General features: G+C 40.2%; 1 protein-coding gene across 4 annotated transcripts in view; it reads right to left on the bottom strand.

Annotated features, from left to right (window-relative positions):
* Window positions 1–4,858: 4,858 nt before the first annotated feature.
* LOC134528181 (putative protein kinase C delta type homolog) overlaps window positions 4,859–18,861 on the bottom strand; it is a 152,110-nt gene continuing 138,107 nt past the window's right edge. For all 4 annotated transcript variants that reach the window (XM_063361569.1, XM_063361570.1, XM_063361567.1 and 1 more), the window contains 6 exons: window positions 18,501–18,655; window positions 14,480–14,618; window positions 11,984–12,172; window positions 9,505–9,645; window positions 7,572–7,753; window positions 4,859–5,268 (listed from right to left, as the gene is read on the bottom strand). In XM_063361569.1, coding sequence (XP_063217639.1) covers window positions 7,607–7,753; window positions 9,505–9,645; window positions 11,984–12,172; window positions 14,480–14,618; window positions 18,501–18,655 — 771 coding nt within the window. In that variant the 3' untranslated portion in view covers window positions 4,859–5,268; window positions 7,572–7,606. The remainder of the gene's footprint in view (window positions 5,269–7,571; window positions 7,754–9,504; window positions 9,646–11,983; window positions 12,173–14,479; window positions 14,619–18,500; window positions 18,656–18,861) is intronic.

The following is an 18,861-nucleotide window of genomic DNA, read 5'->3' as shown; positions in this document are numbered from 1 at the left end:
TTAAATAACCCTATGACAGTAAAATATATAAACCTCAACAATATGTTTTTTTTTCTCGATCGATTGGCAAACTTCGAAGATGTTCGGAACTGTTCGGGTGTGACTCTTATCCCTTTGAACTTCAGGCTTTCCCGTACTCTCTCCTTCTCAAAACATAGTCGTTAAAAATTTACAACAAAAATACGAAAAAAAAAAAAAATTGTATAAAATGAGAATAAAATTTATTTTGAAGAATAAACTATCGCCAGACATTGCGAGGAAAAATTGCATAGAATAATACAAATAAAAAGATGATAATAATAAAGGAATGTCCATAAATTTTTAGCGAGTTTTATCATCTCGCTTGTTAAAATTGTATATTTTAACTAATGTATGAGAACATACAATTAATGATTATGAAATTATTTTTAGTTCACGCCTGTTTCAATAGCAAACAAATTATATAAAAAAAATACGCTTCCCTGACGTTTTCATCGAACATAAAATTAAAAATGTTACAGTGAAAAGTTGTAGATCACAAAATATACAATATTAAAATGAAGAATTCTAAAATTGTTACAAAACAATTACACATATTTTTAGTTAAAGACAATTGCGTTCATAGGAAAATTATGAATTAATGAATAAACGGAAAATGAATTGAGACTTAACCACTTTATTTAGATACAAAGTCGTTTCATCCAACTATCGAGCTGTCATTTGTCAAATGAGTATGATGTGCATGCTAGACCACAACATCGTGAATATTCAAACTTGGTCAGATTTTCGTGCTAGTTTAAAATGCTGTTATGACAAAAACAGTAAATACACACACACACACACACACACACACACACACATATGAACCAAAACAAAAATAATTAAGAACCCCACGTCCTTGGCCATTTACACACAATAATTAATATAATCATTGCACTTAAATCCATATAATTATTGATTTGTTAACATCTTAGCTCTCGGTTTACGGTATCCGATAAGAGTAATCCGGTGAATGGAACGGAAGTCGAATGAACAGAAATGTGTAACCACGGTGCCGAAGACGTCAGGATGGTAACAAAATTTTTAGCAAAACAAACCCGTATATAGTCGCTTTCGTAAATATTAGAGGATAAGTTGTGCAACTAATAAGATTTTTTAAAATTATTTTAAAATGAAAAAAATCAACTCTTACTGATGAAATATAAAATTTTCTGTTTAAGTATTTCAATTCAAAATGAACTCTCAGTGCGCATCTGGTATTAGTCGTAGAAACTAACATGGATTCCGGATACTAGACAGCACTGGTATCGGAAGGTCATCGGTGTAGTCACTGCAGGGAAGAGTTTAACTTGATAAAGAATAGGCCACTAATCGTCAAGAGAGGACCGAGGGTATATTGAGTCCTTACCAAACACCACTTAGTTGCAACCAGTGCCAGAAATAATTTAAGCAAAGAAATATCCTTCGAGTAAACACTGCAAGACATGTACAACCAAACCGACGATAGTGAGGACGAGCGCACAGCGTGAGAGAAGAGCCAGGGCCCCGTATGCGTGAAGTAGGGTTAACTAGAACGCCATTGCTCTCGCGGCTTCCTCACAGGTTCATAAGACGGCGCCGACATGAGGCGGGGGGAGGGTGAAAGGGGCTGGTGGCGACACCGGCGAATCCTCGGATTGACCTGCCGGGCGAGTGACCCCCTTGGCGAGCGGTTGGTCCGGGGGTCCTCCCCCGGGAAAAACAGGAATTTCAAGGTGGAAAATGGTGCTATTTAAGCAGTTTTATTATCTAAAAATTGATTTCACAGCACTTTATTTGCCCCCGTTTGCCCCCACTTTAAGGTTTCAGAGAGGGGGGGGGGGGGGGCAAAATACCCTTGCCCCCCCCCCCCCCTGTTGTTGCGCCCCTGTCTACAATGACATAAAAATTGGTGAATTCACCGTCTGTGACCACCGGAGGTCCATTTACATCTTCCGAGCATCGATGTTGCCACTGCAAAAAGGCGTTCTCCAACAACGTTCATGTCCGACGACACGAGAAGAGAGAATGTGTGAAGAACCCTCCTCGCAAAAGGTTTAGCTGTGAGGCTTGGAAATATCAAGTGGAGTATGATACACCAGCTTACAGATAAGGCAGCAATTCATGGATCTGTACAATATATATGACTTGTAGTTGGACTGCATATACTCTAAACCGTATCCGTTCGAGAACCAAGTTAAGAATCGTGCTTTCTAGAAAATGAATTCTACCATCTTCAATTCAAGCGAAGAATAGATGTCTGTTAAACACAATATCGAGAAACTTTGTCTGGAAGATAAAGACTAAATGGGAAAAGGATCTGGCTGGTCGCTGTATTCGGTGAACCGATTGGAACTGCGGATTAGTCAGTTCAAACCAATGCAGAAATAAATGCTTATTAGAGTGCTAACTTTTGCAAGTGTTCATGTAGTAGAGTAGAATTTATGTAATAAATAAAATTTGAAAAAAAAGTTTCATTTTTTGTAGTAGTAATCCCAGGGCAACGGTTTTTTTTATGGCAAAATAATTAATTTGCATAAAGTTGAAAAACTTAAATAAGATTTTTTTTTCTAAAATTATCAGCTTTTACCTAAACAAGGATCAAACAAAGGACGGGAATCAATCAAATCATTTAACATATTGATTAGTATTTTTTTAATAACTTTTGGAATTTTTTCCGAAATTATTGATTGATAACTACAGATTTTCAATATGAAGGTCAAAATGGCCGACAAGATGACGAATGATACAATAGCTGACGATGTGATGGATGACACTACTGCACTATAGCAGGCAAAAAAAAAACAATATGGTTGCAGCACTCTCTAGCAGACAAGATGTAAGATTCAAGATGGCTGTTTGGAAGTCATACTGGCTGGATAAATATATATTCCTTGGTAGTGGTAGTGGGAGTCAGTCTGCTGTGAACACTATGGTGGAAGGATTATTTAATTTTACTCTCAGTGGGTTCGAACCAAAGACAGCAGACTCAATGACATAAGTGGTTTTATTAGTTCATTATTATTGTTTATTATTTTCATTGCAATTTGTTCAATTATTTTTTCAAATAACTTATTAAGTTTTTACAATTTTTTTTAGATAATACTTATGGAATTTTAATATGGCGGGCATGAAGTCATACAAGATGGCGGAATCCAAGATAGTGTAAAGTTCTATAATCCAAGATGGTAGTTGTAACGTCGTTCATGATGGCGGACGGGGTCAAGGTCAAGGATCCCCCGGAGACTTACTGAAGGCTGGTAGGTGGAATTTATGCTTCTTTGGGAACATTTAGTTATTTTCAAGGTATAACTCTTTAGAGGAATTTATAATTAAGAATTTTTGGAATTTTGATGGGAAACGTTTTCTGGAAAATATGGATTTTTGAATTCTCTTATTTTTTAAAGATTTTTGAAGGAAAATTTTTCCTTTAAAACGGGATTTTTTTATTTTGGTGAATGTTGGGTCATTTTGGACACGTATTGGGTTGATTTTGGCGAATTTTGAATGTCAATGGTCAAGGTCAATAATGACTTATCCCGCAGGACCGACCAAAGTATACTACTCCCTTAGCTTTACTCACTCTGTTACTCATGTATAATTTATTATTTATAACTACCTGAGAAATTATATTCTTTTAATTTTAATAAATATAGTTTTTTTTTTCTTTCAACTTCTTCCAAGTATATCCACTGTCTGATATCTTACCTTCCTGTATTGCTTGCCCTGTAAAAGATAAACAAAAAATTATTATTGAGTGCTGATTTGTTTTAAGTTGATGAACGAGCATCTTAACAGCACACATGTGAATATTTTGTCTCATGTGGATTTCTTGCAAAGCCATAAAATTTTTACCTTTATCTGAAAAATTTCAGCATAGCATAATAAAATTTGCTGAGAAGAGCGTAAGCCTCATTTCAATAGTCAAGGTGCACACAAGTGTGAGCAATTGTTGAAAAATACTTTAAAAAAAAATGTCCTAGAGCAAAAATGTAAGTGGCTATATCTGAGGTATACATGTGGAGAAAACGACTAAAAGTCGAAAGACCAAAATTTTAGATTTTACATAATCCAATTCGTTGGTACGATTTGTTTTATTTTTTATTGTGTATAACTTTCCAGCCAAAATGGACTTCCAAAAAAATTAATGCACCGACATTAAAAGTTAGTAGTTAATTGGAATCCTTTTTTTTTTGGGAAGTTAAAAAAAAATCTTCAAAGAATTTTTTGGTTGGTGAAATGCTGAGAGCTACAAGATTACAAAATTAATCAGCTCTCGCTCATCTGGAAGTGGGTCAGAATTTGCTTGGATCATTGCATCAGTGAATCAGTAGTCGCGCCCACACGTGGGGTTATACATATTTTCAGATATAAATACTATCTACCTTTGGTATATGCCTTACCTGATTTCGCCAAGTAGGTCATTCGCAAGTTTGCGACGGAGTTGAGGGGGATTAGGCCATGACATAATCGATTTTTAAAATTAGTTATCTTAATATTTAAGTTTTCAGTTATTTAAACAAAATTCATGTCATGAAAAAGTTTAAATAAAATCTTTCCAATATTTGCTACCTTATCATAGCCTGATGTTTACCAACAGGCTACAGTATAGAACCACAGGGGAAAAAATATAACTAATCACTTTACTGTCATAATAATAAACTTAGACAAATATTGACATCAACAAGTACCCAAAGCTAGGTTCTATGCCAAGTCACGCCATAAAATGTAACAATATTTGGCTTGATATTAAAAAATATACAAAGATGGCTGGGCCTAATCTCCTTTTTTTAAATAATAATGTTACGAGAGATGACAGTAATTAACATATTTGCTTTGTGAGGAACAAGAAACAACAATATTGTAGAAAAAAGCAAACCCCTTTAATTTGAAGCGCACATGAATAAAATTCTTCATTACAAAAGTTATAACAATAAACTAACTAACTTATGACATCATTGTCGACTTAAAAAAACGTACATTTGCATAACAAACACTTAGAAAGTGACATCGAAAATTGTTTGTTATTCAAAATCGAGGAACTAATAATATAAACAATAACAATTCTGTTAGAAAAGAAGGCGTGTTTTGCGAGCCTCAATACAAAAAAATTAAATCTTAAATTACTTTCAAAAAATGATGACTCAACGACAGCGCTTGTCCTTCGGCGGGTTCGTCACGCCTCGACACTGAACACTGTTGCAGCCGCGGCCGGCGACTCGAACACGCTTGCACTCTCGACGCTCCAGAGCCGTTGCGAGAGGCGTGCCCCTGAAACAGTGTCGAGCACAGTGAAACAAACACACGGGTGCGTGTTCGCACGAGCGTTTAGGTCGGTCCAAATGCTGGCTCCAGAGTTTTCCGGCGGGGGAGGGGGGGGGGGAGGGGGCGAGAGATTAAATTTTAGTACTTATTATTATTTTGTAGGGTTAACTTAAGTGCTTTAATTCACGCGTTAAACTTTTTCTTTTACCAAAAGTTGTTTTGAAACTATCAGACAACAGTATTATATATTTGACTATACATTTGTGAATATTCTAAGCCTACAGCTGACTTATTTAGGCTCCTTCATTCTGGGCGTGGCGCTTCAGGAAAACGCGCGAGAATTGTCTCGAGCCACTGTGAACGCACATTCCCAATCGCCAGTAAAAAAAAAAAAAAAAAAAAAAAAACAGGAAGAATCTGGCTAGTTTGTGTTGCTGTTAAAACGATAGAAATGCCGTAAAAACAGAAGATATCGGATTTATCCGATCCTTTGTTGGGCAATAACATAAGGATTTCTAACGAAAACTTATTTTTTTTTTTTTAAGTCTCTTGAGTATTCCTTTGCAGGCACGTCCCAGATTGCGGTTCCCTCCTGCGCTTCTGAAGTAAACATTTCGGGGTGGAAACTTGATCCCGCCGTCACTCGAAGAAACAGGCAACTGCGGGAAGTGGCTTGGTTGAAAATGTGCGCGACCCCCGTCACTGCTGGCGTCACTTCGCCACTCAGAGTGAGTGGTTGTGTTTGGTTTCACGTCACCCACAGTGTGGCGCGTTTCTACTGGCACGCTAGTGGCCAGTGTGCAGGGAGACCTAATGTCATGTTTTGAACTGCATACTTTCTTTGTATGTAAGCCCCTCCCGAGAAGTCTTCCTGAAGCCGCTCTTGGTGAACAACGTTTTGAGCGAAGATCTACCTGAGCTTTCAGAACAGCGCAGACCAAACGGTAACAGTTCCAAGCATCCACACGTACACACAGTTTTGTTCGGCGATTAGTACGAGACAGTCATTGTGGAATTGTTACTTTGGTCAATGATTGCAGCCTGTTTCGGTAAATCTCAACAGACGAAACGACGTTGGATGTGGCAAAGACACTGGCTGCTGAAGAGAAAAAAAAAATCTTCACGTGTAAGGTTACTTCGTGAATTGCAAGACTGAAGAATGTCGCATTGACTTACGTATTGATGTCAGTACATGCAATCATTTAATACAATATTAGAGATTCCACACATCAAATGGCACAAAACTCTTTACTTTCAAAATCCCACAAACAAGGGTTAACTACAATAAAGTTCAGTAAACTCTATCAAACCTCCGTAGAACACTGAAGAAGGTTAGCCATCACCGCTAGCTTAAATAATAATAATAATAATAATAATAATAATAATAAACAGTTCAAAAGGAATGTTGTCTATTTGGGCCAGCCTCGTGCAGTTAAAAGATGCTTGAGCTGTTTTTCTCAGTCTTTCGTCTCGTTGATCCGTATTTTCACAGAACATACAGTTTTACTCTCCACTGCTACGTTTTGTCTGCAACAATGCAGGTAAATCGTTGCTCAAAACGTGTGTGAACCGGCCTTTAGAGGCGAAAAGTCACAGTAGAGATATAACAATATGTGCAAGTATGCAAGTGCGAAAGTATGCAATTGTTCAAGTATGCAAGTGTGCTGTAAAGTGAATATGCTACCGAGTGCCCCGCCTGAGCCCCTCTCCATTGAACGCCCCACTCCAGAGGTTCAAGTTCGTTGCGCCCACGGCGAGGAATTTGCCATCGATGGCAGAAGGATACTGGGCAGGGCTACCAAATGTGTTCGTCTAAATAAGGACAGCAGGCTTTCGCGGTCACTGTTTCATGTTGCTTGGCTTGTGGCGTCGCGTCAAAGGCGATGGCTTTACCGACGTTTCAGTCGACATTGCAGTTGTCATCTTCAGGATAACAGTCTCCTACTGTCAGCTACTTGTGTCAGTTGATTGTATATTGTTTAGCCAGGCGGACAGTTAAAGGTTTTGAGTGCCAATTAAAAATTTAACGGAATCATTAAACTGCATCAGATACTAGGAAACCAGCATATTTTGTAATTGAAATTTGATTGTTTTTTTAAGTAATAGCAATTTTAAAGATTTAAGTTTTATTTAAACGTTATTTTTTCGTAAAATAAAATAACACGTTGGATGCTACAGTTATTTGTTTTTTCAAAGGGAAATAATGCTAGTACCGACGTCAGGAGTCTTATACCCTGAAGATGGCAACTGCGATGTCGACCGAAACGTCGGTCTGCCCTCAAGCCGAGCGACACTGTTCCGCCAGTCACCTCGTGAACAGGACCGTGTCCCCGGTTGAAGGGCTTCACTCGGTGGCGTAGGGGTTGGTGTAGCTGAAGCCTTGGAACTGCGTCTGGTCCATCGACTGCAGGATGCTGCGGTCCACGGGCGTGATCTTCGCCCGCTCGTTGGTGAACGTCTTGTCGAAGTACTGCACGTCCAGAGGGTGTTTCTGCAACACGGTGCACGGGTGTTTGCCACCTGATGACGACGACGACGATATTGATTTTGATGATGTTATTGACTATCTTGATGCCTATGATTAATATTTTGATGTTTATGATTATTATGATAGGATGATTTCGATCATATTGATGATTTTGATGATAATCATGTCGATGATTTTGTAGATTTTTATATGATGATTTTGATTATTTTGATATTGATTTCAATAATTATTTTGATTATGATAATGATGTTAATGATTTTGTCGAGTTGTATGATTGTTATAACAATACGATGATTTTGACAATTTTGATACTGATTAATTAAATGATAATATGATTATTCTGATAATATTGATGAATTTTATAATTTTTATGACGATGATGATGGATTGATCGTCACGGAGACAGGTTTCAACCCCTGGACATCACCGCGGGGAGATGGCCATGACGTGGCTTGGGCGTGCTAGGAGAAATGATTCTGCAGTGGTTCGCCACTGCCTTCATGCAGTTCCAAAGTTGTGAAACCCGCAGACTCGGCCGGGTGTATACCCGGGGACCTCTAGCTCACCGGCCAGAAGCTCTGAACCCTGAGACAACACGCAGGACGTTCGGTGCCTAGAAGCTAATTAGTCAATATTTTCGTAATGATTTGTTCTAATTAAAGGCCTATCGAGAAGCGCCATTATCATAAAACAAGAAAATATATAAATAAAATACGTTCTCCATATTTAACTGCCAAAATTCTATGGTTAACGTTTCAGCTACCTAACAAAGAAGGAAAACAAAATTAAATTACAAGACTAAAACTTTCTAGTGCAAACATAGTAACGCTACTGGTTGAAATTATATCCATTTACCTCAAAAAATATCTGTCTAAACTTATATTTATTTGTCAAAATTCTGAAATACTTCAACAGTTCAAGAGGCCATAGGGGAGATGGTGCCAGAACAGCTAGGTACAGCCTTTCGGTACAGGACTCATCCTTAGGTACTATTCGAGAACAGACGACGTGTACTCACCAACGCATATTAGTTATTTGCGCACTTTTATAAATTACAATAAATGTACAGAATTCACCTTAATAGACAATGATCTATTCGTTATTTCAGATGACTGGATCTTCGTAAAAAAAAAAAATACGCCGTATTCAGACAGCCGAGCTGTGCTTTTTAAGGTGAACACACGAGTAAAAAGAAATGAAGAGTGTTTTTGCAGGTGTCGTAGCACATTATTGAATGTTTTGGTGACACGCCAAGAACATTCTTTGTGGATTCGTGTTCAGCGCAAGTGGATGATTTACGAAGGTAGTGGCGAATTTCCGAAGATCCCCGGACAATCTGTGAAGCCAGGGGCGCAACAACTAAGTTTCCAAATGGTTGGGGGGGGGGGGGGGGGGCAATATACCTTATTATAAGGAATCATCGATCCCCCCTATTGAAGCGGGCGGGTCCGGGGGTCCTCCCCCGGGAAAATTTGTATTTCAAGGTGGAAAATGGTGCTATTTAAGCAGTTTTACTATCTAAAAATTGAATACACAGCACTTTCTTTGCCCCCGTTTGCCACCACTTCAAGGTTTCAGAAAAGGGGGCGGGGGTAAAATACCATTGCCCCCCCCCCCCCTTTGTTGTTGCGCCCCTGCTGTGAGCAGTATTTTTTCGGGAATTTAAGGTGAGAATTTTCAACGGTGTGTTCTGTCGTGATGGTGTGTGCATGACGGCAGTAGTGGCACGTGCAGGACGACGAGGGACGACTCACCACGCGCGGCCGGAAGGGCGGCTCCAGCCCGCGTCGCTCCAGCGCCGCCCAGTCGACGGGCCGGAAGAATGGCTGGTCTATGACGTCGCCGGCGTCGCACTGCGGCGTCCCCAGCCGCTTCGACGAGTCCTTCTCCAGCAGCTGCGCCCAGAGACCCCCCCGCCACGTGGACACACGCTGCCTCCCTGGCACGCCATCTGTGGCGGACTGTACGAACCAACGTTCACAGAGCCAAAGGGGAAACTTTACACTATAACTGGTCCATGGAATTTTTTTTTTTTTAACAAGCCGGGCAGAATTTTAATTTAAAAAAATTCTTGTCTAAAATCAAGGTCCAAAAGCCGAGGTTTAGTATTTTTTTCAAGTTTTTTTTTCTTTTTTGCTTTTATCGGAGCAGTTTGTTACGTAGTTTAATATTTCGCTCTCTGTAAATCGAATGATCCGACAGTCAGCGAAGCTGCTCGGGCAGCGAATTCTAGCGGGCGGGTGCGGTAACTACGCGTGATTCGTGTCAAGAAATTTAGTTGAAAACACGATTTGCGTATATATTTATCACGATCGGCATTATTTAAAAAAATATATATTCTACGTTTAATTACGTGTCTGAGTTACGTATTATATGTGTATTTGCAACATGAGAACATATAATTGGCGAGTACTGAAAGACTAGCTCATATTTATTTTTATTTGACTTACGGAACGTAATGAATGACAACCGAGGGCTTAATGTCTGATTATCACGAAATTATATTTGTAAAAATTGAGCCCGAAAAATATTTAGCTGTAGCGGAAAAAGAACAAGACTTTTTACTAGTGACAATAAAATTTTGCAGTACTTAATTCGCCTCTTAGAGGACATACATTAGCCTAAAATATTTCGTGGTGAATGAAAGGCATAATAGATTATGACGGGGGGTGAGACGAAGCTAGGGAGGAGGATGGAGGTGGGACGAGAGAACCGCGAGAAACCTCGCCGATTAGCGATGACGTCCGCCAAGTTTATCCAGAGTTTGATCCCACCGGGAATCGAACCCGAATCGCTTCAGAAGGAATTGGGAATGAGAAGGGGGGGGGGGTGAGGGATCTGACCACTCGTTCCCCCTCTTCCCTTCTCCCCCATGCATCCACAATTTTTGGCATAGCGCGCGCACACACACACACACACACACTTACAGAGCCGTCGAGAGGGAGGGGCAGAGGGGGCGAAATCCCCGGGGCCTATCATCGGGGGTGGTGGGTAAGAATTGAGTTTCGAAATTTGTTTAGTGCCCGAGTTTACCCTGGGAGTAGAACGAAATTGCAAGCATATTGCTAATAGAGTTCGTTGAAAATCTACCTGTTTTGGCCACTGTAACGTTTACAGTATATATATATATATATTAAACTGTTGGGTTTGGAAAATGTTACACTAAGTAATGAGGAGGGGGCCCGATAAAATTATTTCCCCCAGCGAGCCTTGCTTTGTCTCGACGGCCCTGAGCCACACACGTAAGGACCGAGCCCAGCGAATTCACCGAGGACAGGACTCTATGGGCTGGTATTCTGGATCAACCTTTAGGTCCACACATCCCGATCTTCTCGGCTTTATCCCGTGATCCTTCGCAGGCGAGTGCTGAAGGTCACGCCCAACTCCCTCCCCCCGCATTTGACACGAACTGCAACGTGACGTGTCCCAAAATTAGACAGTTTTGAAAAAAGCAGTGCCAGTCATGCCCGTTTCCCAAAAAGTCACACGCACAGTGACACGCACTATTTGTTTACGAACACTGATAATCACATTGAAGTTGATCAAGAAATAGTTTGTAACACTACAAGAAACATATTGTAACTTTGTACAATCAGGTCTATGGTTATTTTTGCATGCATGAAATACGTTTTTTTTCGAAATAATACTGAGTTTTTATTACCAAAATTGGCACATAGTTATATATTTTAATTGATGTTTTATTCAGGCATAATTGTTTTTAATCCATGTAAATTATAATAGAATATTTAAAAATTTGACTTTATTTTGTTTTATTTTGCTTATTATTATGTGCGCAGGTAATACTGGAAAGCTATTCAGGGAACGGTTTACAAATAATAACGTTAACTATTGGAGGTACTGGGACAACACAAAGCACGAATTCCCAGGTTATAACCCGATCCCAGTATTTGTGCTGTTTGTAGTGATAAAAGTAGTCGTTAACTGTAGTAAGTGTACGAATTTTCAAAAATTTATGAAATTGTACATGAACATCTCTGTTACATTTACAACAAACAAAAAAAAATTACATTCTGTTGACAAAATACAAGGGCAGGCAGATATCACTATGAATTTACCACTGTGTCATTATCGTATACCATTGGTAGAAACGTTTCAAAAATTTCGAAATCAAGACAGGTTCCACGGTACGGACTGTGTGTGTATCAGGTTGTTTGCGGTGTCACGAGCTATTCCGCGGGAGCACGAAAAGGGGGGGGGGGGGGAGGGGCTCACCAGCGCGAGGATGCCGCTCGCCTCGGCGGACAGGTGGCGCGGGAAGTGCGGCTGCTCGTTGCAGATGGACCAGAACAGGTCGTCCTCATCGCAGCCGGAGAAGGGAGACTGGCCCACCACCATCTCGTACAGCAGCACGCCGAACGACCACCAGTCCACGCACTGGTTGTACTTCTGGCCCTTGATCACCTGTCGCACACCCCACCGCGATCCCCGAGGTCTAGGGTTAGACTGGCTGTCATCTCCTACCATGGATATTTCAGTGTTTGAACACACAACAAATATGTGATGATGGAATGCAGATGAACTGAATTATTTGTATTGAAAAATACATACATGTATGTGGTCAAATACGAGAGACATTTTAAAAACTATGTGCGTTTGGTTATTAACATATATATACACATACATACATACACACACGTGAGAAAAGGGTTTTCCTTGAATCCTCACTTTACCACATAATCGCCATTCAGTTCCAAGCACTTTCCGTAAAGCTGCACCAGTTTCTTTAGCCCCTCTGCACAGAAGTTCGCCGCCTGGGAAACGCAGGCCAAGTCGCGCGGCTACTCGCAGTGCGGACGAGCGAAGCGGGAAGAAGCACTCTCAGGGGCATTTGGATCGCGGCATCCCAAGCCCCGCGAGCGACGCGACGGTCAAGCACAGTCTTGCAACAGGGTGCTGCCGGCGACCGGCCACGTCTGCCAGGCCTGTAACTCGCGAACATGCCATCGGCTTGTCCGTCGCCCGCGGGGCTGTGAGTTGGGCTTCCCGCTTCACTTGTCTGCACTGCGGGTAGCCGCGCTTCCTGGCGCGTGACTCGCCTCCTCGGTTCCGGCGATTCGAGAATGGCTGCTGTCACTGCTGTTTGCTGGGCTGTATTTCAAGATGTTGCCGCGGTCGTTTTGCGAGTGACTACGACGAGTAACTCAAGACTGTCGTTGTCTACTGGTCTAATTCCCAGGTGGCGAAATTCTATGCAGAGGATTTAAAGAAACTGGCGCAGCTTTACGGAAAGTTGTTAGAAATAAACTACGATTATGTGGGAAAGTGAAGTAGATAAGCATTAAACTTTTTTTAGTTTGTTTATTTTTTCAAATAATTAAACGGACCTTGTTTTAAAAATATTCCTCGTACTTAAAAACGGGTATTTTTCCCATACTATCCAACTTTCGATGTATTAAAAAATGAAACGACTGCAAAATATACATCTAAGTTTAATAAAATATATTTGGAATAGTGGTATTAAAATGGGGTGGTGTTATGAGGTATCTCGGGAAAGGTTTTAAAATAAAGTGGGCGCTAAGACGAGTTTTCTGGCCGGGACGGAAACTAGCCTGCACGCGCCGACGTCGACTGTGATGCGTGCAGTCTTTATCTCCCCCAAATCAACCGTTTGAAAACAAAACACTTGAAGTAAACTGGCCATGAAAAAACGTGTGAACACTCTCATTTAGGTAATAGTGCACCGTAGAATCGTCTGCGTTTCATGATTAATTCATCCTGAGTGGCTCATTAATATAAGGCGATGGCTTCTCTTGCAGACGGCTGCCAATCACAAGGAAGAAACCGCTGGTTTTCAGACCGGCTGCGAGTTAAAACTATGTAGCATTGCGTGTGTTTCTTGGTTTTCCGGATCTCTTTCAGGCGCAAGTCTACTGTCAGCACACCCAATCACTGTAATTCAGCGCGGACGGCGAACGCGTTCTGACTGGCCCTGTCAAATAGGACGACGGCTTCTCTCGCGGACGTCCGCCAATCACGAAGAAACAATCGCTAGTGCGATCACATCTTCTTACACAGGTGATCAGATTATTCCGTGAAAAAATACTTGCCTCTTTACCACATTCTGTCTCCAAACATACTATAGATTTTGATGAATTTGAAACTATCCAACATAGAAAAGTTAGGATAGTTAGAGAAGCCATATAAATATTCAACACTTAAACATCAACGTGAAAATGGTTATAAGCCAAGTGAAACATGGACACCAATTATAAAGAAAAAAAAAAACACCAGCAGTAAGCAAAAGGAGAAAATCTGCCACGGGTCTTACGCCAAATGACCAACACAACCAATGAGAAGAGATCAAACATATTGGACGATGCATAAGCCAATTACAGGACAGCCATCCCCTGATTGGCTGACACCTGTGCCATCGCAAAAAAAAATTCGTGCCCCTACTTATAACTACATAGTAATGAGCCTTTACATGTATACATTTTTTTAGTTGTGGGATTTGGTCGTCGCCACTGGCAGATCCAGAGGAGGAGGGGCAGCCATAGTGGCATGCCCCTATCCTTCTTGAACACTGAATAATTATATATTCACTTCTAGTTACAAATCGTTATTTTACCAAACTTACTGAAGTTTTATTTTACTGCGGTGTTATAGAGGAAATGCCTATCTTTGAACCACAAATGACATTGTACTAAATATTTCAATCCTAAAATGAACTGGAGTCGTGTATCCGGCAGCTCCCCCGCGGAACCCCACCTCGGGCGCCATGTAGTCGGGCGTGCCGCAGAAGGTGTCGGCCGTGCGGTCCAGGAAGATCTGCAGCTTGCACATGCCGAAGTCCGCGATGCGTATGTGGCCGTCGAAGTCCAGCAGCACGTTGTCCAGCTTCAGGTCCCTGCCGGCGCGCACGGGGGCAAACAAACAAACAAACACACACACACATATATATATATATATATATATATATATATATAGAGAGAGAGAGAGAGAGCAACCGGAAAAATTCGCGAATTCATTTTTTTTTGACAACAGCCCCTCCACGCTGAAGTCAGTCTCACACGGCCGAAGTGTTTGTGAGCCCTCCTAACAAAAATAAGAGTGATTTTACGGGAGGTTCCTAATACGTTCCAGGCCGAAGCCTATACGCGTTTCGTAGAAACGTAAACAATGGCCTGAGCCCTCCCTCACTCTCGTGGGCGAGGACTATGTGGCCCGCGTGCGTCTGGCGCTAGGATAAGGCTGCAGGGGCGCGGCAATCAGCGCCCCGGCAGCCATAGGGGAGTTGCAGAGTGGGATGGCTACAGTAAACCAGCGATCGCACTGGAGGAAACCTGTAGCCCGATTGTAAACGCGGTTCGCGCCCGGCAGACCGGAGAGGGCGGGAGCGAGGAATGTAGGATAGGTTTGGTGCCTCTGCGACATGGGTGTGTGTCGCAGAGGAATTTGTTGCGCCATTTAGGCAGTTGAGGCAGCAGGCTTGCCGGACGTCGTGTTGGTTTGCCCCGAATTTGCGAATTCATTTCGCGATAGGTTAAAATACAAATAGTTATACCTCAGTGCTGCCTCTGCTATCGGCTCGCAACTCACCCGGATGACTGGGCCAATGAGAAACACCCAACCATAGCTTTATAAGATTCACAGGCTGCTACGTTTTGACGTCTCAAAAAACAGCAGCCAATGAGTGGGTGACATTTGACCGAGTGTATGCAGAACTGTGGAGTTCGTCCTGCAGGTCATTGAACCAGCGAATTTTTCCGGTCCCTATAAATATATATATACATCCCTTTGGAAACCAGTCGTCCAACAAACAGTTCGTAATACGGCGCAAGAAAGATACAGGTATTGTATATTTAAATGCTGTATTCCTTTTAATTTTTTTAACCAAAATATTCTTAATTAAGAAATCTGGAAATCACTAGGTGGAGAAAAACTTGGATTTTCGCAAATACTTGAAAAGGTGAGTTTTAGGGCCTTAATTAAGTGAGTTTGGCCTCATACCAAGCATACATATCCCCTCGATTTTCCACTTTTCTTTTCTCACCGATATCATCTTATGCATACATTGTACATTTCTCATGGAAATATTTTAACAAATTGGGACCCCATTTTGTTACATCATACACATGATATGTGCGCAGTTAATACTGGAAAGCTATTCAAGGAACTGTTCGCAAATAACTTTTTTAACTGCTGGAGGTATTGGGACAGCACAGAGCATGCGTGCCCGGGTAAGAATCCGGACCCAGTATTATTACCGCGAACACTGTTCCGTAGTGATGCAGCATTTTTCATGTAAATGTAAAAATTTACAAATATCTGCAATTTGACATGAATATATTTCTGTTCCATTCGAAAAAAAATTTTACCGTGTGCATACCACTTTATGTGGTTTGTCAGCGTTCGTGAAAAAAATATCATGTAATGCTTTGCAAGTGTCAGTTAGGAAAGGAATAAGAATGGTACTCGTCTTGAGAACCGCAAAATTTGAGGTTATTTAAACAGCATAGACAATAAAGCAGCTGTGTATGTGTTATAAGTCCATAATTTCCTAAAGAATGAATCCGCAAAAGCACGGTGTCTCTAATAACAAATCCACTTGTCTTCTTTATGAACAACGGTCAGTTAAGCGCTTCTTTGATCTTTTGCTTTCTTTAGGACCTTTTCATTGTCAATTTGATGCATCTTTTTACACATATACTATTTCAGTAGGTCTAATCTGGACCGCGATTTGACTGTGGGTCAAACTTAATTTGATAACAGTGATCTTATTGGGTCGATTATGCAGAAGAAAGTATAGTATAGCTTTATGACTTTTTTCTGTAAATATATCTCTATATCTCCGTTTCATTACGTGTTTAATCTCAGATTTTCTCAACAGATATTTACTTCTTAGCATATTATAGCTTTATAACACCAGGCAAGTGTTCATACTTACAATCACTTATGTAACATTTTAAAGCTTGAAAATAACTAGTACCTAGTAAATATCTGGTGAGAAAATTTGTGACCAACAAACAAATGAAAAAGAGCTATTGAAAGAAATTATCAGGAAAATATATTATTTAATCGCAATTACAAGAAAATTAAATAACAAACTCGGCGTAGGAGAGAGGGTTGTGCAATGTAGAATATGTTAGTTTTGTTAGTTCCAGAATTTTACAAATAAATATTAAAAAAAATTGTAATAACACTATAAAATTAACTATGTTCGTATTAACCAGTTGTGTAAACAAAACATAACCTCTAGTGAGTGGCCCGGGTGAAGTGAAGACAGACATTTTAGCCTAAATGATGAACATTTTCCTGATGATTGCTACAAATAGCAAATAACAGGTAGCATTTATGTGGCTCCCAAATTTTCTACAACACACCAACTGAAATGCGTATATATTACAGAGGAACAACATAAGAAACGGTGTTAGATAAAAAATGAAGAAAAAAGTGCAATACCACAATTACATTTTTTACTGCGTGTTCTGTGATCCTTTTTATCCCAAGGCAATTATTATTAAAGTTTTACTACATGAGAAAATCATTCTACGATATGTTCATATTTGGACGTCAGATGTAAGTTAATTCTGTACCCCGGAGGTGTATGACACTTTGTCACAAAATAGTAACTTTTAAAAAGGGAAAGTTTTCGATTTGTTCCAAATTAAATTATTTTCCCATTTATTTGCCAATAATGCTTTGTAACACATTAAAACATTATTCTTGATTCTTTACTAATTAAAAAAAAATATTTTCATGATCATATTTAAATGTTTTAATTTTTTTGGGTATATAAAAATTGCAATTCAAACCTAATGTTCTGAGTGTCTATAAAAATACATAGAGCGAAAAATGTACATCATGGACATGGTGCCAACTATATTTAATAAAAAATTGAGGCACAGGATTTTTATTCGCTAACAACAAATAAAGTCAAGCGAGTTTTCCAATCATTTTGTTTTGTACTTACTGTGTGATGATAGCTCACTATAAGTTTGATTTGTTTCTACAGCTGGGTAATGCATAGAATTCAACTTATATTGCCACTTTTTCGGCTTACGTACGTCTTAATAAAAGTCAGTAAGTAGCAAAGTATTAAAATTCTACGTAGCAGGATCACACAGATTGACATGCTGTATTCCTTTTTTTTTTTTTTAAACTGAAGCATTGGTAATTAAGAAATCTGGAAGTCACTAGGTGGATAAAAGCTGGGATTTTTTTCTAATAGATGAAAAAAGTGAGTTTTATGGTCGTACCTTTTTGGCCTCCTTCATAACATATTCCGTTGATTTTCCACTTTTCTTTTTTCACCAATCTCAACTTATGCATATATCATACATGGCAGAGGAGACAAATTTACCTCTCGCGTAGGGCCAGCCAGTGACAAATTGTGTGAGCATTATTTAATATCTGTCTCATGCGATAAACAAGTTAAGTTCATTTCATAAATTTTTATTTTTCATTTTTTCCTGATTTTCACATCACTTTGCTGAAGAATTATAAATGTATGTACAGAAAATAAAAAAACGGATAAATATTGAGGCAGGAATCAGCCATGAGCTATAGTAATAGTAGCGACTTCAGGAAAACCATTAAAAAATCTGATATTGGGATGACAATATGGAAATTCAAACCTGAATATTGGGAAAGCGAGTCCAGAATATCACTACTGTGCCAATTTACTCCGTTCATTGGAAACGAGGTTAACCCCCCTTCAGTGTGGCGCTGAGGACACGCGCAGATAGAATTAGCCTCCTGACATCACGGCAGAGATGGCCGCTACTACCTGTAGACGATGCCCTTGTGGTGCAGGAAGCGCAGCCCGGACACGATCTCCGCCGCGTAGAAGCGCGCCCTCGGCTCGGGGAACCGCCCACCTTGCTGGATGTGGAACATGAGGTCTCCGCCGTTCAGGTACTCCATCACGAAGAACAGGTGCGACTGAAAAACAAACAATAACACTACTCTAGAACCTATTTCCCTCTACTTACAACGCTTCTCCAGAACCGACCAGTTCTCTCTACTTACAACTCTGCTCCAGAACCTGATATTTCTCTCTACTTACAATAACATAATGTAGAGACCTGTTAAATACGCGTTATTACTTGGAGTGAGGTTGGAATTAATTCCTTTATACACGTCAACTG

The sequence above is a fragment of the Bacillus rossius genome, chromosome 1 (assembly GCF_032445375.1).
Source record: "Bacillus rossius redtenbacheri isolate Brsri chromosome 1, Brsri_v3, whole genome shotgun sequence".
Lineage (NCBI taxonomy): Eukaryota > Metazoa > Arthropoda > Insecta > Phasmatodea > Bacillidae > Bacillus > Bacillus rossius.
Note: the sequence above shows the minus strand (reverse complement) of the source record. Positions and strands in the feature narration are given on the sequence as shown.